The sequence below is a fragment of the Miniopterus schreibersii genome (assembly GCF_964146895.1).
Source record: "Miniopterus schreibersii genome assembly, chromosome: 12".
Taxonomy (NCBI): domain Eukaryota; kingdom Metazoa; phylum Chordata; class Mammalia; order Chiroptera; family Miniopteridae; genus Miniopterus; species Miniopterus schreibersii.
The window spans coordinates 71,862,284-71,886,440 of record NC_138112.1 but is presented as its reverse complement, the minus strand read 5'-3'; the positions used below and the strand labels follow the sequence as shown (position 1 = coordinate 71,886,440).

At 49.6% G+C, this 24,157-nt stretch overlaps 1 protein-coding gene across 1 annotated transcript in view; it reads right to left on the bottom strand.

Annotated features, from left to right (window-relative positions):
- PPFIA1 (PTPRF interacting protein alpha 1) overlaps nt 1-23,368 on the bottom strand; it is a 62,394-nt gene extending 39,026 nt beyond the window's left edge. The window contains exons 1-8 of the mRNA XM_081154767.1: nt 23,283-23,368; nt 21,932-22,195; nt 5,037-5,138; nt 4,516-4,680; nt 4,051-4,125; nt 3,379-3,480; nt 2,929-3,150; nt 742-888 (exon numbers count right to left, since the gene is read on the bottom strand). Coding sequence (XP_081010893.1) covers nt 742-888; nt 2,929-3,150; nt 3,379-3,480; nt 4,051-4,125; nt 4,516-4,680; nt 5,037-5,138; nt 21,932-22,195 — 1,077 coding nt within the window. The 5' untranslated portion in view covers nt 23,283-23,368. The remainder of the gene's footprint in view (nt 1-741; nt 889-2,928; nt 3,151-3,378; nt 3,481-4,050; nt 4,126-4,515; nt 4,681-5,036; nt 5,139-21,931; nt 22,196-23,282) is intronic.
- Nucleotides 23,369-24,157: the final 789 nt, after the last annotated feature.

Sequence of the window (24,157 nt, the reverse complement as noted above, 5' to 3'; positions counted from 1 at the left end):
ATACGGGAGGGCAAAGGTAGGTTTACAGCTGTACTACAAATTAGCAGTACAACAATTAATAAATAATAACCAAGAATAAACTCTGCAGCTGTAAACCTGTTAGCCACATACACTATATTATGCTTTCAGACTCTCAGAAAATGCTGAGACCTGCCTTTCAAACTCATTACTGTGAATGCCACACATGCCCTTGAACAGCACTGCACACTATGGTTTATAATAGCTTCCTGTATTTCGTTTTTTATTTTTATTGGGGCGCTAAGGATACACTTTATAACACACTGCAGAAACTCTATTTTCAAGAAGCGGATTTGGTTTTCTGGTGAACTCTGACTACCTGAGACTCCAGAGGAGCAGGAGCAAGTGTGTCTGCGGAGCCACAGGGGGTGCAGATGCCCCCTACTGGCTGCCTTGCTGAACCTGCCCCGTCACTCACTGCCCTGAAGTTCTTTGTCACTCTCTGTTTCTTTGGTAAAATGCTGACAAAGAACAGATTAACGTTCAGTTATAACAAAACAAAAGAAAGAATCAACGCATGTAACTCCATGAAACGGTAAAACCAAATCCTACATAATCAAAACTGTGAATTGAAATAACCCACACTTTTCAAACATAGTAAGTCTAAGATCACAAAAACTTTGTACTTGGACTTGACACCAACATGAAAGTCACTGGAGAAAGGTCCTTAACGTCTTTAGTGACTATGGGAAAAGCTGGACCAAGTTCCGTAGGACCCACTACCTGCCGGTGCATGGAGTCCTTGTTGGCGATCTCGGTCTCAAGCTTGTCGTTGAGGTCGTGCACGGAGGTGGCCTCGCGCTGCGCCGCGAGGTAGCGCTCCTCCAGGGTGTTGACTCTCTCCTCCATGTCCTCCTTCTGGGCCACGGCCTGTGGTGGGGTTTCAGGGGGAAAGGTATGTGATAGACGCATAATACACTTAAGGAGGAAAGCTGGGCTAAACCCTAACTTTCAAATCAAATAGAAAATTAGTGCCCCCAAAATTAAACTGATAGAGATGCCGGTTTCCTGAAAGTGAGTGAAAACGTGCCTACCTCACACATCATAAACCTTCACCTGTAAGACTCGCCAACACTCCTGTCTTAACACAAGTTCTGGCCACTCAATGAGCCAAGCTTATCCCTTCCTACATAGTATTTCAAAAAAATGTACAATAAAGCATCCCAATATTGCATGAATTGCAGGAGGTGGAGGTACAAGCGGGTTCACACAGGACACGATATGGCCCCTCCATGGGCACGGTGGTGAGACACCAGTGGCATTTTCTTGGGTACAAGTTGGATGAAATTGCATCTAATTACCACAAAATTAAGGAGATGACATCAATGAATGGAAACAGAAGTCAAAGTGTTAAGTCAATTGGATCAGCCTTCTAAAGCCTAATTCTTTGAAAAAAATGGCCTTACACAGTATTAAACCCTGAAATGAAGGCCGAACTTCCTGCTGGTGCAGCTCCTGTCCCCACACAGAAATTCATTTTAGGTCCCTCCTTGTTGACTAAGTAATTAATGTTAGCAAAATCTTAATAGTAAAAGTGACATGTCTTGCCCGGCTAAGCGTGGCTCAGTGGTTGAGCATCAACCCAGGATCCAAGCGATTGGGGTTCCATTCCCGGTCAGGGCACATGCCCGGGCTGTGGGCTCAATCCCCAGTCGGGGGCATGCAGGAGGCAGCCAATCAATGACTCTCTCATCATTGATGTTTCTATCTCTCTCTCCCTCTCCTTTCCTCTCTATGAAATCAATAAAGATATATTAAAAAAAATTAATATTAAAGATATATTAAAAAAAAAAGTGACATGTCTTAAAAAAAGAATTTCAGCACAGCCAGTGTGGCTCAGCGGTTGAGCGTCGACCTAGGATACAGGCGATCGAGGTTCGGTTCCCAGTCAGGGCTCATGCCCGGTTGCGGGCTTGATCAATGACTCTCTCATCATTGATGTTTCTGTCTCTCTCTCTCGCTCTCCTTTTCTCTCTCTGAAATCAATAAAGATATATTAAAAAAAAAAAAAAAAAAAATTCTTAAAATTCTCTGCACATTACAATCTGCCACATAAATAATGTCCTATAGCCAAAAAACAATGTAACTAAACAGGTTAACAGGTTATGCTCTACCTACTATTCAAGGGTCTGAAAGGCTCTTCCTGAGAGGTCCTGGCTGAGATGGCCTCCCGTGGAGAAGAGGTGTTTGTTATCTTTACAAAGAACAGATTAAACTGAAGGGGGGAGGGAGAAAGTATCCAGAGAAAGTATCCAGCCCTCACTGGTTTTTATAATGACAATTAGTTCTCATAAATTCTTACACACACGGAAGGAACCGTCTGCCAGACATGAATGTATTTCTAAGCAATGTTACAACACAATCCCGGTGACCCCAATGGGAGTAGCCTCGCTGTCCGTCTGATCCCCCCTGGCATTCAGTACCATCTATTCCTTCAGGGCAGGACGTCCTGCTGGAAGACGGCCAGCTCTCCCTGCACAGTCCGCAGACGGCATGGACATCACTGTGAGTGGACTAGCAGCACAACAGACACCAACGCTCACTCACGTGTACGTACGCATCTGAGCACAATGAAGACTAAATTCAGACCGCCCAGGTCTTGTGGAAATGAGGCCCCACAGCCAGGGTGTTACAGTCATGCAGCAGCATGGCCTGGAGGGCAACCACACATCCCTTTCACCACCGCCAGTGACCAGCCAGACAGGGTCTCCTCCACTTTTTGAGGCCAAGGAAATAGAAGGTCACCTATCAGTCTCACAGCACTGCTCTGTTTCACCACCACGTACACAATGATCCAAAGGTCAAAAGCAACTGGGAGAGGGAGGGACAAAATCAGCAAAACAATCAAACTTTCAAAACACCCCGACCATTCAGCTCGATGGCAACCCCATGGTTCCCAGGACAGCTCACCTCCCGCACATCTCGCTGCAGCTTCGTGTTCACCTCCTCAGACTTGATGAGGTCTTTCCGTGCGGTGTCCAGGTCCTCCTCCAGCTCCGCCACATGGGCAGAGAGGGCGGCCAGGCGCTCCTTCATCTGGCTCTGCTCCCGTGACTGCCTGTCTATGACCTCCTGCAGCTCCATCACCTTAGCAAGGTCTTCCTCGTGGCTTAAGGAACCATCGGAAGATCTCTGATGGGGAGAAAGAAACTCTTAAGTCGCTTTGTCTGATGAGCTGGGAAACAGGTAGAATGAGAATTAATGTGTGCAGCCTGCAGGATTGCGCAGCCTCCATGAGCACACGAGGTCTACACTGTGCTTGCTGTGCTATGGTCACAGCGTTCCATGCCTCCTGCACACACACCGTGGACAGATAGAATCAAGACCCAGAAGGAGACCCAGAGAGAGCGGAGGACTTGCCTTTCCGTTCGTGCTCGGCACATTTTCTTGTTCGTGGTTTATGTCAAGCACCCCATCAGTCAGTGTTTTTTTCTGATTATTCTGTTCTTTAAGAATCATTAGCTAAAACCAAAACATGGAATATGAGAGTAAAGAAGTAAGTAAACATAGCAAAACTCCTTTTGAAAAAACACAACTATAAACTGTAAATATGGTATAAAAACATACAAGTGGTGATGTCAACCCTCCTTACTACAACCAGGTTATTAAAGCCACTCATTACCTACAGGATAGATGGTACTTAAGAGATCCTGCAGCCTGAGCATTGACCTAGGATCCAGGAGATCGAGGTTCGATTCCGAGTCAGGGCACATGCCCAAGCTGGCAGCTCAATCCCCAGCTGAGGGCGTGGAGGAGGCAGCCAGTCAATGACTCTCTCTCTCATCATTGATGTTTCTCTCTCCCCCTCTCCCTTCCTCTCTCTGAAATCAATAAAGATATATTTAAAAAAAAGAGATCCCGCAACTCAGAAAGTCTCACTCAGCAGTTGGTACACTGACCCGAGCCGGTACAGTCCTCAATCAGAGACAAATAGCATCTGATAGCCACTATTACCATCTTCATAACATTTTTACAACTGAGAGATAAAAATGAAAAACCCTCCATCCAAAGCCTGTTAGGCATCCAGCTTACCTCTTTGTGTGTGGCACCCAACTCCTCTTCCAACAAGCTGCACCTTTCCAGGGCCACGCGGAGGCGCTCCCGCACCTGGAAGTAAGAGGTGAGTGTGCATGTGCATGTTTATTTGATGCTTAATGAATTATTCTCACACACCATTATGGCAACAGAACACAGCAGAATACTTTAATGTCCTTTACTGATGTTAATGTCAAGTTGCGTGTTAACAGCGTAACAGCTGTACATTTTAGGAACACCTTCCCTTAAATTATATTCTTCAATCCTTAATAACCAACATACAAAATATAAATTTTAAGCCATTTACGCCAATTAATACTTTTTAACTATACAGAGCTCTGTCTCCCCACAGGAAAAATTGTAAGAAGCTGCTACAAGCAAACTAAAGTTGTACCCACACACGACGCCCACCTAGCACCACAGCGTGTGCTCAATCAAGAACTACCACGCGGCTGACGGTACCTTCTCATCCAGAGCTTTGTGGTGCTCAAATAACGACTTGAGTGCTTTGAGGACCTCCACCTCGCTGGACACGCCTGCCGGGGACTGCGCCTGCCTCTTCACCACAGTCATGCGGAGGGACCGCTCGTGCCTGGAGACCAGGCATTCCAGGTGCTCCAGCAGCAGCTGGGAAGAGAGGCCGGCATCAAGCACGGTTCGAGAGCATTCTCGGTATCGTATGTGCATCTGGGGCAAATAACTCCCTCACTCTCACGCTACAGCGAGCCTGACTCTCTTCAGTTCTGTCTAAAGTAAGAGAGGCCCCCCTCACATGCATGGAAGTACTAGTCCTTCTCGTCATAAATTTCAAGCGAGGGGAGAACACTGAGCTGATTGACCGCAGTCATTGGCAGGAGACGCTGAAATGTGTCTTCTAAAAGCCAGGCAGAGCGGGCGGTCATCTCTGAGTGGAAAGCCAGCAGCACTGCTCCCGACAGTGACTCAGAGGTGGGTGTCAGCACAGCGCGAGGCCTTCTACTCACCCTGGTGTTGTTTCTTTCTGCTTTCAGCTCAGCAATCTCTTCCTCCCTCTCCAGGAGCTGCTCCCTGCATACGTTCAGTTCTTTAGTAAGTGCTGCAAACTCCTAGAAAACGGGGAAAAAGAGAGAGATCTTTGAGGACAGACTACTTTTAAGCTCTCCAGCACTCACACAAAGGCAACCCTGGCCCTGGGACAGAAGGGACCTGTGACACCCCAGAGAGAGGGGTCAGACCACAAGCCAGAGACCACAGAGACACCTTCACTCAGGCCACCTGTCAGGTGGTTCAATGGAGCGAAATTCCTCTGAGAGTGTGTGAGAGTGTATGAGTGTGTGTGTGTGGGTATGTGTTTGAGTGGAGGGGGGGTGTGTATGAGTGTGTGTGGTGCATGTGTGTGCCTGTGTGTGTCACAGCTCCACATGCACTAGCTACAAAGAATCAGTTACCGAACTCATATCTTAGAAACAGAAAGGGTCCCCTCACTGATACACACGAGTCTACATCCTCATCATCTCACTCTCATCACCAGGAACAGGCTGGTGTCTTTTTCATTCAGACCCCTTAAGTTTTTCCAAAGAGCCCCAAACTGTCATTGCTCACCTATTAAGAGAATATACTCAATTCCTATCGTTTTGGTAAAGCACAAGTGTTTCTCACAATAGATTCAACAGCTAAAAACATTCCATGATGCACCGCACTGACTTTGGTAGAAAACAAACTTACAGGACTTGACAATTATTTTTACTCCTTGAAGAAAAACCTTTCCTCTTTGGTCAAAAGAATCCAACTGAAAAAGTATCAGAGCAAATTTAAACTTAGGAGTTTAGATAAACACTAGACAGGAAATTCCAAAGTGTGAGATTCCCAAGGCATGTCCAGTGTGCACTCTGTTTGCATCATTACTGCAGAAAACACCACTGTAGCCGAACAACCCCAAATACCACCCCAGGAATCTAACTGCCAGCATCTCAGTGTTTTCCTTCTCAGAAAACCTGTCTGTTTAAAAGACACTGTATGCCCAGCTCACTGCTAGTTTAAAGTGACATTCTCCTTACTAGGGTTGAAGTCGGCAGTGATTTTGGAAACTATCTCTGGAACATTTTCATTTTAAAATATGAGTGATACAGATTTGTATTTCTGTTTGACATTATCTAGGTCTGAGAAGACAGAAAATAACATTTAACCATTAAAGTAAGTTCAGGAACTTAGTTTCACATAGTACTCAAAAATGTTGCTGTTGTTATTTCCAAACAGAGGCTGAGATCTGGTTAATAGGTTCAGATGACACAAACCGGACACTGCTGATCAACATCCGCCAATTTAAAGTCCCATGGATCAGACGTGACATTTAGTTCCAAGTTCCCTCGGCCCGCACCCCAACAGCCCCAGCGACGGGCGCTCTGGGCAGCAGCACTGCCCCCCCCCCACGGTCGGACCGTCCTGCCCTTCCCTGGGCCGCCCCATGTTCATTTCAACATCTTTTACCCTCTATCACCTCCGTCAGTAGCTCCGATTCATTTTCAAATTATTTTTCGCTGTTTCCGCTGACTAGAGGCAGAAGGTGTATGTCCTCTTAGCATAGGGGCATGGGGTGTAATAAAGAAATGGAAACAGGGTCTAAGTTTTGGCAAACTAAGACGTCCTTCAGCAGGTGGACAAATAAACTGGAACGCTGTTCAGCACTACAGAGACGTGCTGTGGAGCCAGGAAGTGGCACTGTACCTGCCATATAAGCAAAGACTGAACTGCTTCTTCTGTTTAACAGGCTCTCCTGTTGATCATTTTAGTCATGTTGCTGTGTATCATCATCTATTTGGGCCACCAGCCTCGGAGCCCCCTTTGGTGGCTGGGAAGTGGCTGCCTGGAAGAGCTGAAAGAACAGCCCCAGCCCCTCCTGCATCTGGGGACAGCGCAGGACGCCCCAGGCCCACCAATCACATGCTCACTGGGAGCCCAGACTTTGAGTGGAAGTCACAGGCAGCACCCAGAGGTGGCCACTGAATCCATGACGTAGGCCAGTGATGAGGGCAGTGCAGGTATGTTTACAGGTGAGCGGCTTCACCCTTCGTGACAGGCCCAGGTTCGTGGCCTCTAGGCCACATTCTCCCACCCTCCCAGAGATGCTGCAAACCAGCTTTCTTCTCGGTTCACCCAGGCGCTTTGACACTGACACGCTTACTCGACTTGTTTCTTGTATTTTCCCAATGTAGAAACTCATTCCTCTCAACAAAAAGTACGTGTGCATATTAAAAACACCGCCAGGTTCAGATAATACCACGCACTGTGCACACACTGGGTGGAGCAGGGACTTACTGTGCACGTCACTGCCTCCACACTGGGGTTTCTCGTCCGCCCCCATTTTCTCCCACTATCAGTTGGAGTCAGCTTTGGGAACCACAAGAAAAGCTCTCCTCGCCATAACCAGACCTCCCACGCACTCCGTAATGCCAGAACAGTGGCGACCATGGACGGTGCCTATGATGCCGGCCACTCCCAAGGGCTTCGCAAGCTCCCGATGTCCGCCCCACCCCCGTGGCCCTGGGGCAGCTCTCACAGAGAGGACCCAGGCCCAGAGCCTCCACAAATTGTAAAATAAATGCAATGTAGAAAATTCTTGCCATTTCCCTATTTGACTCCTTGCCCCTCACTAGACCTCCGTTCTTACCCTGGGCAGGAATTACATCCCATGCAAATGCCCAGGACCGTTTCCTGTCGAGTGGCTGAGGCGCTGACGTGCCCCTATGAGAGAACTGTGCCAGGAGCGGAGGGACCTCGAGATGAGCACAGGGCTTGCTCCGGTGCCCAGCAGCCTGCACAATCTCCCTGCCCCTCTAGCCACTCCTCCGGTCTCTTGCAGGTGAATGCTGACCTTTCCCTGCACTTGCAGAAAGGAACTGTGCAGGGGCTAAAGACATCTATGGGATCACAGCACTAAAAGGGGTGTTCAACAGCCTCCAGTTTTCCAGGCTTCCCAACTACCCTCCCAGGAACCCCTCAAAGCCAAGGATTCAGCTCGAGAGGCTCTGGGCAGTTCATCTCTCCCTGCAGAGCTGCCAATAGAGACACGCTGGGAGCGGGCATCTCCTCACAAAGCTCCAAGCATCAGGGCCCAGACCCTTTTGTTCTCCAGAGGAGCAGCCTGAGGCTCCAGGGTTACCTGGTAGCAACCCCAGGACAGCCCCACCCGGGCTGAGCCCCAAGCCTCCATACCCTGCAATGCTGACGCCCTGTGCAACCCCCGTCAGAGACGGGACCAAGGGCAGCCCTTGGCCAACGGGACATGCAAGCTGCCAACTGACCTGCTATGTTCTGAAGCCACAACTCTTTCTTAGTGGCTGTTCCAGTGATGGGTCCAGTCATGACGAAAAAGAGGTGACAGATGGAAGTAACCATGTGACACGTGTCCTGTGAAGCACACTAACCCCCATGTTACATGCTGGGGGAAAGTTTCAGGGAAAAGTAACAGAGAAAGGAAAAAAGAGAAACTGGAAATGTCCTGGATTAATCATGTGAGGAGCTGAAAGAAGTGCTTAAGAAAGAATTGGACGTCTAGGGAACAGGTGATGTGTACAATTCCAGGCACTAGAGAAACCACCCAGAGGTGTCGGGATCATTCAAGTCACCCCACGGTGCTGTGTGTGCCAGGTGCTGTGCAGAGCCCCAGGGACAGTAGCACGGAGCAGCAGGCGGGCACTGGGGACACACAGAGGACCTCGCTCTGACTTGGGCTCCCAGTCCAGGCCAAGTGAAAACCAAGTGCAGTTGCCCCGACACAAAAAAGAACCTGCTCAAAGGTAGAGAGTGGAGGGCTGAGTGGGACATCAAGACCCTCGGCTAGAGAACCCAGACCTGCGTTTCCAGGGCCACCCCAGGCTTCTGAGGGCCACTGTTGGGCCCCATCCACCCCGGCGAAGCACTCTCCCACTTACCACCTACGGGACTCTGGGGGAGCTCCCAGACTGCCGTGACTCAACTTATTCATGTTATTTATAAAAGGGGGTACACAGCAGTACCCTGCTTTCTAGTACTGTTTGCAGAATGAAGTGTGCTTTACAGTACTGTGAGGCTTCAGTGAGATAATTCGTTTGCAGAATGAAGTGTGCTTTACAGTACTGTGAGGCTTCAGTGAGATAATTCATACAGAGGCAAAGGAGCCCTGGCCAGTTTGCTCAATGGTTAGTGCGTCAGCCCCCAGACTGAAGGGTCCCGAGTTCAATTCTGGTCAAGGACAGTATCTGAGTTGCAGGATCGATCCCCAACCCTAGTTGGGGAGGCAACCGATCGATGTGCTCTCTCACATCAGTGTTTTCTCTCCCCCCCTCCCCCTCTCTCTGAAAAGCAGTGGGAAAAATATCCTTGGGTGGGGATTAAAAAAAAAAAGAAGAGGCACAGAAGTGACACACGTTGGCTATTACCTCATTTAACCCCCCAAACACCCATGTAGCCAGCCCTTGGCCAGTGCCTAACCCCTGGCAGACACAAAATGAGTATTTGCTAAAAAAAATAAGTACTGTAGCTACTGTCAATGGACTGAAGAGAGCACCAAAGGCTGAGATGAGGTGAGGGACACAGGGAAAGGTGGTGCAAGTCCTGCCGATGACCTGAACAGACTGCTTTCCTGGCCAACTTACCCACCCTCACCCAGGGGTTCCTGGGGGGAGAAGGTGCAGTGGGATCTACCTACAGACAGGCTGACACACGAGATACGCACACCTATATGCCTGCCCCTGCCTTTACACTACTCACCGACATCAGCCTGCCGGCTTAGGGACGGTGGTGCACTTACTACCCTTGTGAGATGCCTCCCCTGGCAGGAAGCGTGGGAGGTCAGATGATGCGTAGCTGTCAGCGTGTGCCCTGGGTAGGGGGACAGAGCATCTTCAGCCCTCACAGCAAGTGGATTTCACACTTAGTCTCGAATAAAGCCCTTTATATTTTATTTGCATGGCAATCAGTACCATGTCAGGCCATCCAAATTAATAGAGTATCAAAATAATCTCCTGCCACGTCTGTTTCCATTTTAGGGTACACAGACTACCATGACCATACCTGCCACTCACGGTTTCCCCATAAGTTACATTTAGGGTGGAAGGAAGCGCCTACACTAGCTGCTGCTTCCGTCGGTCTTAAACAGCACGCACCTTTATTGTGTGCACGAAGGTGGGAGGGAACAGGATTTATTTGCTGCCAGGCCTTGATTTTCCTCAGCTAGTGCTCCAGCTCCCTGACCTCCAGCACACAGCCGCCTACTCGGCCCCACTGGCCTGGTCTGGAGCGATGCACAAGAAGCTGGCCTGCGGGAAGGCTCCTCCAGGACACTGCTGACTATGGCATTCTTCCTTCTACCACATTCCTCCTGAATTTTCTCTTACCCTCTTCCGTTTAAAATCTCTTTCTCCTCAGGGGTCAGCTTGGCCCCGTCTTGAGGCCCCAGGGCAGTGCCTAGTGGGACTCACACCACTGTGGGTGCAGTGTGCCATCAATGAGCATGATGCAGGTCTTTACTCGGGGCTTGGTGATGACCAGTTTGGTGTTGGACGCACTGCAGACAACATCAGTAATTCCTGTTTTGTGAGTACAGTGCTCGGGGCCCCAGGAGAAGCTGCAGAGTTCAGCCTCGCTGCTCGGGACGTCGAGGTGTCTCCCCTGTGTGGATTGTGTGTGCATGACAGGGCATCCCAGCTCCCACTTCCACTTTCTGTGGCGGGGCTTTCTCTTGTGCCCGCTCATGAAGCTTGGACCGTTTGTCCTGGGAGATGCCCATGGCTCAGTGTCGGCTGCAAAGACAGCTGCCCTAGCTGCTTACAGCACCTTAAGATGTCAACAGATCAACGGCTCAGAAATGCCATTAGTCTCAAGTAGAACTTGAAAGTTTACATACAGGAATCAACAGCTTCAGCATGCTACTGCGTGAAATCCACTTTTATATCACTATTGGCAAAAGTTTAAAACTACATAGGCAGCAGGGACAATCAGCCATTTGCAAAGCAGAAAAACTTGGAAGTGAAAGACAGGCTCCCAGCTCCCAAACTTATTTTCAGAGCAAAATGAAATTTCCTCCTCGGAATAGGAATGAGACTCTGGAGCCAGGAGTGAGGACTCCACGGGTGGACCTTCCCTGCCAAGGGAGCCACAGTCCAAGTCTGCGGAATTCAGCCAAGAGCTTACTTCTAACTACAGGGAAAACCTACAAGTGGAAACATCTTGTCCACATCTCTGTAACAGGCAAAACCCAGGACCATCTTGTGCAAACTGGGCACAGGGTCATCCCACCTCCAAGAGGCGGGGGCAGGGTAGGGAGGGGCGAGACTTCTGAGCACAACTAGTTATCTCGTTCTGACTTCTGAATCATATAAATGTGCTATGTATCTGAAAAATATTAACTCCAAAAAAAAATGCAAACCCTAAAGCTAAGGATAAGCAAACACATGAACCTACCCGAGCATCAAATCTGTGTGGTTATGCTACTTCACATTGCTAACACCCATTATTCCAACTACACTTGGCCCTTGAACAACGGGGGGCCCTTAGGGGCACCCCCCCCACACACAGTCAAAAATCTGCCTGTGTATAACTTTTGACCCCTCCAAAACTTAACTACTCATAGCCTACTCAACCGGAAGCCTTATCGAGCACATAAACAGTCGATTAACATGTATTTTGTGTGTTATATTATATACTGCATGCTTACAATAAAGTAAACTAGAGAAAATAAAATATCACTAAGAAAGTCATGAGAAAACACACTTTAGTACTGTATATGTTTACTGAAAAAACCTGCATATACGTGGATCTGCACAGTTCAAATCCATGTTGTTCAAGGGTGAATTTGCACATATTCTTTTTTTCAAATTGATTTCAGAGAGAGGCAGGGACAGACAGAGAGAAAGATCGATCGGTTGCCTCCCGTACATGCCTCGACCAGAGATCGAACCCGCAACCTAGGTACATGCCGACTAGGAACTGAGCTCACAACCTTTTGGTGCACAGGACGATGTTCCAACCAACTGAGCCACCTGGCCGGGGCTGGGCTGCATATAGTCTTAAGATGTATTTATTCTAAGACCAAAAAGAATTGCAAAAAAACTCTACAACTTCACTCAGTGAAATGATTATAACAATAAGGTACTAAAAATCTAAAGCTATTTTATGTGTATCACAGGGTAAAGAAAATAATGCTAATATCATTAGAAATCAAAACTGTCACTCAGACACATAAGATAAATTCAGGGTGAATCTAGATTTAACTCGTAAGGCACGGCCTTGTTATGAACACTCTGTCTAGCCCTATCCCCGGAACACCGGGCGAACCCAGACACTGGTCTCTGAATCTCACTCCCCACCAAGAGGAGCAAGGGCTCCGCAGACCTACAAAGTGGGCCTGGGACAAACTTTTGTGCCAGAAGACAATGGCACATTCAAAGACTAATATGGGCTTGGCCAAGGACCCAGGAGCCAATCTGAGGGGGACAATATGAGCACCCAAAGAACACTGATAACTGACTAACCCCAGGTCCAAGTGTGCACAGCAACTGAGGGAGAGGAAAGGGGATGCTCTTCTCACAGAGCTCACCCAGGAGGCAGGACTGGCGGCTGGAAAGTCAGAAAGAACACGGCAGAAGCACGATGGACGCTGAAGCTACTGGGAGTGCCCTGGTGACGAGGAAAGTCACGGGCTCAGGCCACCTGTGCCCTCCTCACAGTCCGGAGGAGGTGCAGAGAGTCAAACAGGGTCTGCAATCACCACCTTAGCCCAGTGACTCACCCCCGATCACAAGAAGGGGACCACTGGAAACTGTGTACCCAAGAAGTGATGCCTAAACAGGGGAAATGAGGTCAGGCTGGGAGGCAAAAGTGAGACGCTAAACCCTGCAGAATGGTAACTACACATTATTTACACTGAAATGGCTTCTAGCTGGCACGTATCACTCTTATAATTTTCTAACCAATGAACAGTGTCACTACGGGAAGTTGTTATAGTGGGCAACACTATGCATCGTTTCCTCCAGATACGACTGTTCTCTGAGCAGAAGTGAAACTGCTGGGTCAGAAGGTGAGCGTATTTGAGGATCTTTACACACAGGGCAACTTGGTTCCCCAAGAGCTAGTCAGCAGATTCCTCAGCGTGGCAGCACAGAGAGCCGGGTGCACAGATGCTGAAGGAACAACACATCTGCATGCAAGTGAGGAACTGTCGCAGCCCAGCATGGGTGCAGGGGGCACTGGAGTCACTAATGGATAAGAGGTCCAGACCTCATGGGCGGACCTCAGAGGCGGGAGGGACAGGGAAGGGATGCGCCACAAGACCCAGAAACAAGCAGGAGGCGGGAGTGCAGAAAAGGGGCAAAGCTGTGTCCCTGGTGTCTGACCACTAACTAGGAAGAAAACCGTACCATTCACAGCAGCAGGGGCTGAGGTAGGGAGAAGATGGTCTGGGCCAATGTTGAATTTAAGGAGCCTGAGGTGCACCCAAAGGGAGATCTACAACATGGCACTCAGGCAAGGCAAGGTGGCTGCGAGACAGAGCAGTGAGAGGGAAGGAGCTCAGTGGGCCACTGAAACCACAAATAAACCATCCCCCAGTCCTGCCCACAGATGAGAAAACAGCCACTGCTTCAGCAATTACACTGTCCACATACTTAGTTTGCTCAGACTGAACTATAAAGCCTCCCATTCTTCCACAACTAAAACAGCATCTGGGCCGTGAAGCCTCACTGCAACAGTGAGTGGTCAGCACCTAGAACAGCGCCTGCCACACACAGGCACTCAATGAACACCGAGTACATGGACGTATATGTCACACACATAACCATCACATGAACACTTTGTTAAAATATCATGTATTTCTGAACGTCAGATAAAAAGGGGCACTGCTCTGTGCTTCAAAGGATGGGCGAGGTTAAGGGGTTTTTAATTCCTGCCGAAAGCAGTTTCATAGTTCGACCCACGCACTGAGGGATCGCCCTGGCCCTGGCCTCTGTGGCTCAGGCGCCACTCCGCACACCAAAGGGTCGTGGGTTCAATGTCTGGTCAAGGGCATGTATCTGGGTGGCAGGTTCCATCCCTGGCCCGAGTTGGGCACGTGCAGGAGGCAGCCAGTCGGTGTCTCTCTCACATGGATGTTTCTCTCCCCAGCCCCACTCTCTCTAAAAAAAGGAAGAAGAAAATCAATGGAAAGATACCCCCAGGTGAGGATTAGGCAAAAAAAAGGGGCCACTCCTGTGTCCATCTTGCCTCCACCCCCAGCCCATTCTCTAAGCAGCACCAGCAAGACCTAAAGAATCCCACCAGCCCTGTCAGTCCCCCCGCCCGGCCCTCTACAGCAAACATGGCCAACCCCACTCCTCGCCAGGCAAGGCTCTCCCTGCCCTTCCCTGCCCACCTGGCCACCCTCACCTGCTGCACTTCTCCCTCCGTTGCAGGAGCGATGGCCTCACTTCCAAGGCAGGAGCCGCGGCCAAGTTCGTCCTGGCCCCAGGCCTTAGCCCCTGCAGTCACAGCGCTGAGAAAGTGCTCACGGCTTGCTTTTCTCAGCCTCTGGATCTTAGCCCAAAAGTGACCTTCCAAAGGCCTTTTCCAGATCATTCCTGGATCACAGTGTGCCACAGACAGCCCGCCTCACACACCCTTGGCCGTGTCCTTCCTTTTAACTATGTCATCTGTCAGTGTGCACTTCACACCTGCCCTTCTCTTGAGAAGGGGTACGCTATGTCGGCTTTCGGTACACAGGGACCCTACCACAGTTGCCCGGGAGCACGGTACTCGGAACCTGAAATGGCACATACCTCAGAGGGCTCAACAACGATGGAAGGCTCTGACTCTTGCGGAGGATTAAAGGTGTTGATACAGAGGAAAATAAGGCAGGGCTGCTTTCAAAAAGATGGCACGTTGTGCAAAAGAGAGAAATCCCAATGGTCCAGTGCAGCTTTGAAAGGACGCACTTAACTGTTTCATAAACCAGACACCATGGAAACAAGCAGATTCTCCTTTCTCAGTTCCATATACCAGAGTTCTCTGCAAGAGATGTCTTTTAAAAATCTCACTTGCTTCTCTCAAACAAGCTTGATCTGACTGATATACACAGAACACTGCATTTCCATCAACACTCATTACTGTCAGGTGCCAAGGAACGGTCACAAAAATGAATACAGGCGAGGCCATCAGGCAAGCGCACACATCTCCAAGGACTGAAGTGTGCAGCCTGTTTAGGAACTGCAGTGATTGACAGTTATGTCCCCTCAAAAGCCACCCCCCCTCCCCCAACGTGATAGTATGAGGAGGTAGAGACTTCAGAAGGTGATTGGGTCATGAGTGGACAGAGCTCCTTTGCCCATCACCATGTGAGGACAGTGAGAAGTTGGGCACCTATGCACCAGGAAGCAGGCCCACACCCAGCACTGAATCTGCCAGCACTGTGACTTTAGACATCCCAGCCTCCAGACCCATGAGAAATAAATTCTGTTATTTGTAAGACAGCTAGTCTATGGTATTGTTACAGTAGCCTGAAAAGACTAAGACAGGTATCTTCACAAAATTAAGCTAGAAATCAACACAAAGGTAACTAGAAAATCCCCCAAACATTGGGAAGTTCGGTAGTATACTTTCTAAAAACTTTATGACTACAAAAAGATACTACAGTGAAAAAATGCTTTAAATATTTTTTAAATTTTTTTTTTTTTTTTTTGAGAGAGAGAAAGGGAGAGGGAGAGAGAGAGAAACATCGATGAGAGAGAAACATCAACATTGATCAGCTGCCTCCTGCACACCCCCTGTTGGGGATCGAGCCCACAACCTGGGCATGTGCCCTGACCGGTAATCGAACCAGTGACCTCCTGGTGCATGGGTCGAAGTTCAACCACTGAGCCACACCAACAGGCAATTTTTAAATATTTTTACCTAAAAGAATAAAAATTTGGCTAATCAAAACTTGTGGAATGCAACTAAAGGTATGCTCAGAGGAAAACTTATAGTCAAATACATCTTTGGAAAAGAAAGGCTAAAAAATATATGGGGCATCTATCTCAAGAAACTGAAAAAAAGAACAGCAAATAAAAAGTAGATGGAAGGAAAAAACAAAAATTAATGAACTAGAAAGCAAATATTAAACAGGAAAAAAATCAATAAAGTCAAAACGTGGTTCTTTGAAAGGACTCATAAAAGTGATAAACCCCTGGCGGGACTGGTAAGAAAAAGAAATAAAGCACAATGACCAATTCAAATAACTGTAAAGGGGACATCACAACAGACCTCACAGATAACGGTATTACGAGCCACCTCACACTCATCAACGTTCAGGTGGCCTGAACAAATTCCTGGGGGAAAAAAAGCCTACCCAAATAGACACAAGAAACAGAAACTTTAAAAAAAAAATCCTATTTCCACGTAAGAAACTGAATCTGAAATTAAAAAACAACCACCAACCACCCTACACTAGCTTCTTCCAAAGTCTAAGGAAGAAAAACACCAGCCTCATAGGACCTCTTCCTGGAACCCACAGGAACACCTTCTACCTTGTTCTGAGAGACCAGCATAACTCTGCCCAAACCCAACAAACAATGTCCAGTATGTGCCAAAGCACTGAGCTCTAACATCCGTACAGATACTATTGCCAGAGACGCTCAGTGCAGAAAAGTGCTGGATGCTAAAGACCCATCCCATTCCACAGTTTCTCGGTCAATTACAACTCATTTGCAACGCTGCACTAATCTTTTTGTTTGGCTCATTACAAGGTATGTTTCTTACACTCTCAATTAGCTTTTCAATGAGTATATAACAAAGTAAGAACTTTGAGGCTAGAAACTTTTTTAAAAATTAAGTAAGTTAATTCCTAGTTAATTATAACAGGTATAAAACTTATTGGGCAAGTAGATGACTTACATGTATGGAAACACCACGACGACTTCTCTGAACTCCACCAGGCTTTCATATGCTCTCTTCTATTTAATTACAATTAAATCATCCTCACTTAGTGCCAAGCTGGAAACACTTTCAAATAAACACTTTCAACAAGGACAATTCAAAAAAGTAAAAATACAGACCAACCTCTCATGAGTATAGATGCAATAATTCTAAAAAAATATTAACAACAACAACAAAAAATCCAGTGAAAGAAGAATACGTTGAGGTCAGGGTGGGATTGTTCCAGAATTGAGGAATTTTTCGAAAAGGTTAAGCCATCACATAAAAGAAAAAATCACCTGGTACAAACTGACAGTTACCAGATGGAAGGAGGGGTGGGGGCCAGGTGAAAAAGGGGAAGGGATTAAGATGTACAAAACACCAGTTATAAAAACAGTCAAAAGGCACAGCATAGGGAATCTAGTCCATAACGTTGTGATAACTATGCTGAGGGCCAAGTGGATAGTAGACTTAGGGGAGGTATCCCTTTGTAAGTTACATAAATATCTAACCACTATGCTGTAGACCTGGAACTAGTAATATTGAATGTCAACTGTAATTGAAAATTTTTTAAGAATTAAAAACAAAAAAGTTAACATAATAACTTAACTCATGATTTTAAAAGAACTGTTAGCAAACTAAGAATAGGGGATTTTCATATTTTGATAAAAATGCCTACAAAGAAGCTACCTCAAATATCATATATTGCGGTGACAGGACGGAGACCTCCCACCACTTCCATACAGCACTGTCCTGGAAATCTTAGCCAGTACAAGAAAAACAAAACTGGTCATAGCACTGAGAAAGAAAGCAGTGTAATTTGCAGACACAATTGTGTATGCATAGAAAATACAAGAATTATTATTAGAAATAAGTAGATGTAGCAAGTGGATACACAAAAATCAATTCTATCCCTACATACCAGCAATACACAATTATATAGTTTAATTTATAAAGACATAATTTCTAATGGCATCAAAGATATCAAATACCTATGGATAAATTAAACATGTATTAAACATATATGGGAAACTGTAAAATACTAACACAAGTTAAAGAAGGTCTAAATAAATGGAAGATTATATTGCGTTCATGGCTCATAAGACCAATATTAAAAAGGTGCCATGGCCTGGAAGGTTTGGCTCAGTGATTAGAGCATTGGCCTGCAGACTGAAGGGTCCCGGGTTCGATTCTGGCCAAGGGCATGTACCTCGGTTGCAGGTTTGATCCTGGCCACTGACCAGTCAGGGCACATGCAGGAGGCAACCAATCGATGTGTCTCTCTCATATCGATGTTTCTCTCCCTCCCCCCCTCTGAAAAGCAATGGGAAAAATATCCTCGGGTGAGGGTTAAAAAATAGTAAGATGTCATTACTCCCCATAATGGTCTACAGATTAAATGCAATCTCAATTAAAATCCCAGCACATTTTCTGGGAGAGACCGCCAAGCAGATCCTAAAGTGTATCTGAAAATACAAAGGGTCAGGATTAGCTATATAATCATGAATCAGAGCAAAGGTAAAGAACTTAAATTACCAGATATCCAGACTGACTAACCTACAGTAATTTAGACAGTGAGCATTTGTGCAAAGATAACCAAAAGATCAAGTGCACCCATACATTTATGGTCCCTTGATTTATGACAGAGGCAATGCTGCAGTGCATGGGGAAGGATGGCCTTCTTAATAAATGACTCGGGCAGGCTGGATATCCATATATTTAAGGGGGGGAAAGGATCTTGGCCCCATCTCACACCATAAACAAAAATCAGTTTCAGCTGGATTACAGAACTAAATGTGAAGGACTAAACAAGAAAGCTTTCACAGGAAATACCTTCATGAACTTCCTATCTTTCAATAAACAAAGAGCATCCCCTGGGCTACATTAAAATGGAAACTTCTGCTGATCAAAAACCAGCACTGAGAGAGTGAAGAGGCAACCACAAGAGAGTAAAGGTCTGCCTCACATGTATGTACTCGATATAGAAGAACTCCTTCAGATCGACAGGAACAAGACAGACAATCGAAAAATTGTCAAAAGACAATCACCTCACAAGAGAAGATACCCCGACAGCCGATAACGCGCGGGAGGCTCTGCCCCTGCCCGGTGACTGGTTGTCAGGGCACATCGCGTTCATGGATGAAACCACGTAATAGAGCACCACTGATCGGTCAGATGGGGCAGGCGTGTGGTGGTACAAACTGGCAACACCACCACGAGGACAGTGTCTACTGACGCTGATCAAATGCACACCATCACTCGGCAATGTCACTCCTTTAAACACACCCAACTGGAGTGCATACATATCTGCAGCCAAAAAACAAGCAAGGATACTCAGAGCAGCATTTGCAAAAATTAGAAAGAATAAGTTACGGTAGGCCTGGCTGGTGTGGCTCAGTCGGTTGGAGCAGCATCCTCTGCACCAGAAGATCAAGGGTTCCATTCCTCGTCAGGGCACGTACCTAGGTTGTGGGATCCATCCCCAATCCGGGCACATACGGGAGACATCCATCCGATCAATCTCCCTCTCATGTTGATGTTTCCCTCCCTCCCTCCCTCCCTAACATCCATTAACAAAATAAATAAGTTATGACCTATTCATTCATACACTGGGTTACTCGACAGCAGATGAGAATGAACAAAGCTGCATAAGACAATATGCATGGATCTTAGCAACATAATGTTGAATGAAAGAAATCAAGAAACAAAATATATGTATTACTTTACTTCATTTATATAAAGTACAGAACACGCCAAAGTAATCATTGCCACAAGTGAAAACTGTGGTTTTCTACCAATATTTGTTTTATGTATTGGGATTCTGAATACAAGTTTTCTTGAAGAATTCTGTGGTTAAAAAAATTTCAAAACCATTGGAACAAATAAAGTCCTTGCAAAAAAAAAAAAAGGTGGTGGGCTTTGGGGGACAGTTATTGGGGGTGGGTAGGAGGAGCACTGGAAAGCTTAGTAATGTTCTGTTTCTTGATCTAGTGGTGGTTACGGGAGTGTGTTCATTTTGTGAAAAATTCAGAGATGTACACTTATGATTTGTAAATTTTCCAGATGTACATTATAATTTAAATTTTTAGAGTCTATATGGTTGCTTCCCTACACAACACGCCAGGAGTACAAATGCACCTACCTAACTCATATGTCTCCTGTCTGGTTCCACTATGAGCCACCAAACGAGACAAATGCCAGGAAAGGGGACCATCCAAAACACATCTATTGTGTCTCTGAAATGCTGGACTCGGGCGCTCAGGCAGTGAGGTGACCACATGACAGCATCACCTTCTCAAATCAATGAGGCATTTCCAGGTTACCACACTGAGCAGCAGCTAGAAACAGATCACTGAGCAACCGTCTTGCCCACTGGCGCGACAACCCCCGCTGGTGGGAAGGCCCCTACCACGCGAGACTGCGCTGTACAACACTCCTGGTCCCTTCCCTGCTGTGTCCTCGGGCTCCTTCTCTCCAATAACTCCCTCCCCAAATGTGTAAGTATCTGACATGCACTTTGGTATAAGGACCTTAAATTACATGAAATCAAACACAATCACACACACACAAACCACACAACTGAAAAGATTCACAAATACACTAAAATCCTGGCAAAATGTAATCTCACCAATCCTTTTAAGCTTCTGGTAATAAAACCTGACCTAAACAAACTTGGTAATTTAGAGGACTGGAATGAGAAAAAAACATAACGATTCTCTAATCCGAAAAAAAGGGACCATTACAGCACTAACATTAAATTATTGCTGCTAAAAAAGAAATCCAAATGTTGGGCTTATCAATCTTTCAGGAGAGCTGACGAAAGCCAAGAAGCACATTAAGGCCAGTAATTATTCATCTGCTAATTCAGCGCTGCAGACCCACCGTGGGAGCACCAGTGTGCGCGCTCAGGGCACCTGGAAGCACCATCTAGGTGGCTATTATGAATAAAACGGCACCCAGACGGCTCCTAACACCCAGGGAGCCTGCCTATCTCCCAGGAGGCCCTCTGCCTTTCACCTCACATTCCAGTTGACATTTTCTCCCTTCACCTATCATTAAATCCTCACTCAGCTCCATAATACAAGGGTTTGAAACACTGGTCCAAACGAAACACTTAAACGAGCCACTGCAGTGTGATTCTGAGCTTTACAATTCTCGTCTGCCAAGAAGAGAGTTCCAAAGGAACCCATGTCTAGTCTTTTATTTCCTAGAACAAATTTCATTCACAAAACACAGGTGTCCTGACAAAGGTGGACAGTAAAAGTATTTATCCTGTGAAACCAATCCTCTTTGTCCACCCAATTTCATAAGGAAATTGGAAATACAGGATATAATCCATGGGGAACACACATTTAGCAAGAAACAGCTGAGGACACGAGATCTAAAGGCACCACACAAGCCCTGGCCAGTCTGGCTCAGTGGTTAGACCATTGGCCTGTGGACTAAAAGGGTCTCGGACCCAATTCCAGCCAAGGGCACGCACCTCGGTTGCAGGCTCAATCCCTGGCCCCAGTCAGGGCTCGTGAAGGAGGCAACCAGTTGTGTCTCTCTCACATCGATGTCTCTGTCTTTGTCTCTCTCTCTCTCTCTCTCCCCTTTCCACTGTCTCTAAAAAGCAATGGAAAAAATGTCCTCGGGAGAAGATTTAAAACAACCAAAAATAAACCGCGCCACACAGCTTGGCTGTTTTGAGGCCCTTTTCAAACGCTCTGGAGCACGACACCAAGTCCAGGTGGTTCCTCCTGCCCCAAAGGAAGGAACAAGTGGTGAGGTGTTTTCACCTGACTTCAGAAGAGCACAGAGTCTGTCCTTCCAGAGAAGTTTAATCCTCAGGAACCGGATCTCTATCTGCCTTTCAAATACCAGAACCACATCAGCTCACAGCTGGTTACGCAAAATACTCGTCTAAAAATACCAGCGCCATCCAGACCACACGATGGAAAAGACGCCACTGGGTGGAAACACATCTGCAAAACCTGGGGGGGGGAAGGGCCCGTACCTGTGGAAGCGCAGTGTTGAGCTGCCTCTGCAAGGAGTCTCGCTCGTGACCGACCTCGTGTAACTTCCCCTGGGTTAATGCCAGCGTCTCCTGGGTCTCTCTCAGCGTCTCCAGGAGGCGGTCCTTCTCCTCCAGCATGGACACCATCAACTGTTCGAAATGCGAATCTGCGTCCGGCTGGGACGGCGAGCCGGACCCATGGCTCCCGCTTCCTCCCGGGGGCCCTTCTGCTTCACTGATGGTTGGCATCACCTCGCACATCATCTGGAAAGAAGAGACCCGGACTGCAGTCAGCACCTGCGGGAAACGGCTCCCACGGAGCCCCCACTTCAGAGCTGCCGGTGGTTAATAAATGAAAAGCCCACAGCCTGGCTCCCAGGTCCGAATGCTGCTCTCTGCACATCATAAACGGGGCACACACAGCCGGGCAAACCGGGGCCACGAGGCGAAGACCTCAACAGCAGCCCGCAGAGAACACAAAGAGCAAGCCCTCGCTGTTTTGTTTGCAAAGCGGTACTTTCTAGATGTTGAAAACAAGTGTGCTTCTGTAACCTATTTTTTTTTTCTTCTTCTTCTTCCCATTTCCCGGCAGGGGAGAGAAAGTGGACACGCGCCCGCCACCCGGCCCGTCTGGGGGAAAGCGCAGCGGGGCGCCCAGCCGGGAAGCCCGCGGGGTTCCAGACGCAGAGACTCCGGGGCGCCCGCCGGTTCTGGGGCGCGCTCCGGGCCCGGCTCCCGCCAGGGCGGGGAGAGGTGCTCCCCAATGGCTGCAAGGGTTGGTCCGACAACCTGCCTTACGTAAGTTAACAGGCAAAAAAAAAAAATCCACAATGGAAACACGGCAGGGCGATAGCGCCGCGCGGGCGAGGGAGGAAAAGTGGAAGGTGAGACCCGGGAGGCTATTGGGTGTCCCGGCGCCCAGGCCGGCGCAGGGAGGGGCCGCGCCCAGGCTGCCGGGGGCTTGGGCTCGGACCCCGGGGGGCAGCCGCCGAGCCGCGCGCCCGACGCGGACCCCGACTGGCCCCGCGCGCGCCCGCCCGCCCGCCCGCACCGGGCGCTGCGGCCCCGGCCCAGGGCGCACAGGCGCTGCCCCGGGAGCGCGGCCCGCGCCCGGGCTCCCCGCGCCCACAGGTGGTCGCCTAACGCGCTCGCGGCCGGGGTCGCGGGGGCGCGGGGGCAGCGCGCGGGGCCAGGCGCTCGTCCCGGCGGGCGGGGGCGGGGCGCGTCCCCCCGGGGTCCCGCTGGGGCTCGGCCCCGGACCCCGCGCCCCCCGCAGCGCGCCCGCCCCCCCGGCGCTGACGGGACTGGGCCCCGCGCCGCCCCGCGCTGCCTCAGTGTCCCGCTCCCTTACCTTGCTCGCCGGCGGGAGCGGGCGAGGAGGCTCCGCGGCGGCTCGCGGGCGGCCGCTCGCTCCGGGCGAGCTCCGGGCCCGACGAAGGCAGCCCGCGCCCGCGCCCGCCCCGCGCCCGCCGCCCCGGGCCCGCCGCCCCCAGTCACTAAGGCCGGCCCGCGGCCGGACTCTGGCGGAGCTCGGGAGGAGCGGGCCCGGCTGCGCGTCGCCGGCGTCAACGTGCCCGACGTCGGGCGCGTCGGCGTAGCGTCAGCGGCGAGCGCCGCCGGCCCGCCCCGCCCCGGGGAGGGGCGTCTGGGAAGCGCCGCGGGGCCGAGTGCGCAAGTGCCGCCTCCTGAGGCGGGGCGGCCTGCGCCTCCCGGGCGCCGATTGGATGCGCGCTGTCGGAGCCCCGCCCCCAGGGCCCCGCCCAGGTCGGGGTCGCGGGGGCCGAGCCGCGCGCTGGGGGCGCGGGTCCGGCGTCGCCGCAGCCTCGCCCCCCCGGGCTGCCCCTCGCCTCCCACCGCGCGAGGACCCGAGTCCCCCCAGCGCCGGCTCCGCGTCCGGCTGGGGGACACGCCCCCGCGTCCCGGCCCACACCTGGCGGGCGCGCGGGCGGAAGTCACCTGGGGGCCGCAGGTGGAGCGCGGCGCGGCTCCCGGAGCGCGCTGGGAACCGGCCCCCGCGGGACTGGAGGGTCGGGCTCCTCCTGCGGGGCGGGGCGGCGCCTCCGGCAGGCCCGGTGCGCGCGGGGCGCAGGGCTCGGGGCCCGGTCTGCGGGACGGGAGGGCGCGGAGCCACTCCCGCGCCTCTGACCGCGGGGACGGACGCCGCGGGCCACCGGGCGGGGCCTGGCCCGGGAGGCCCGCGGCGGGCGGAGGTCGTCGGCGTCCGTC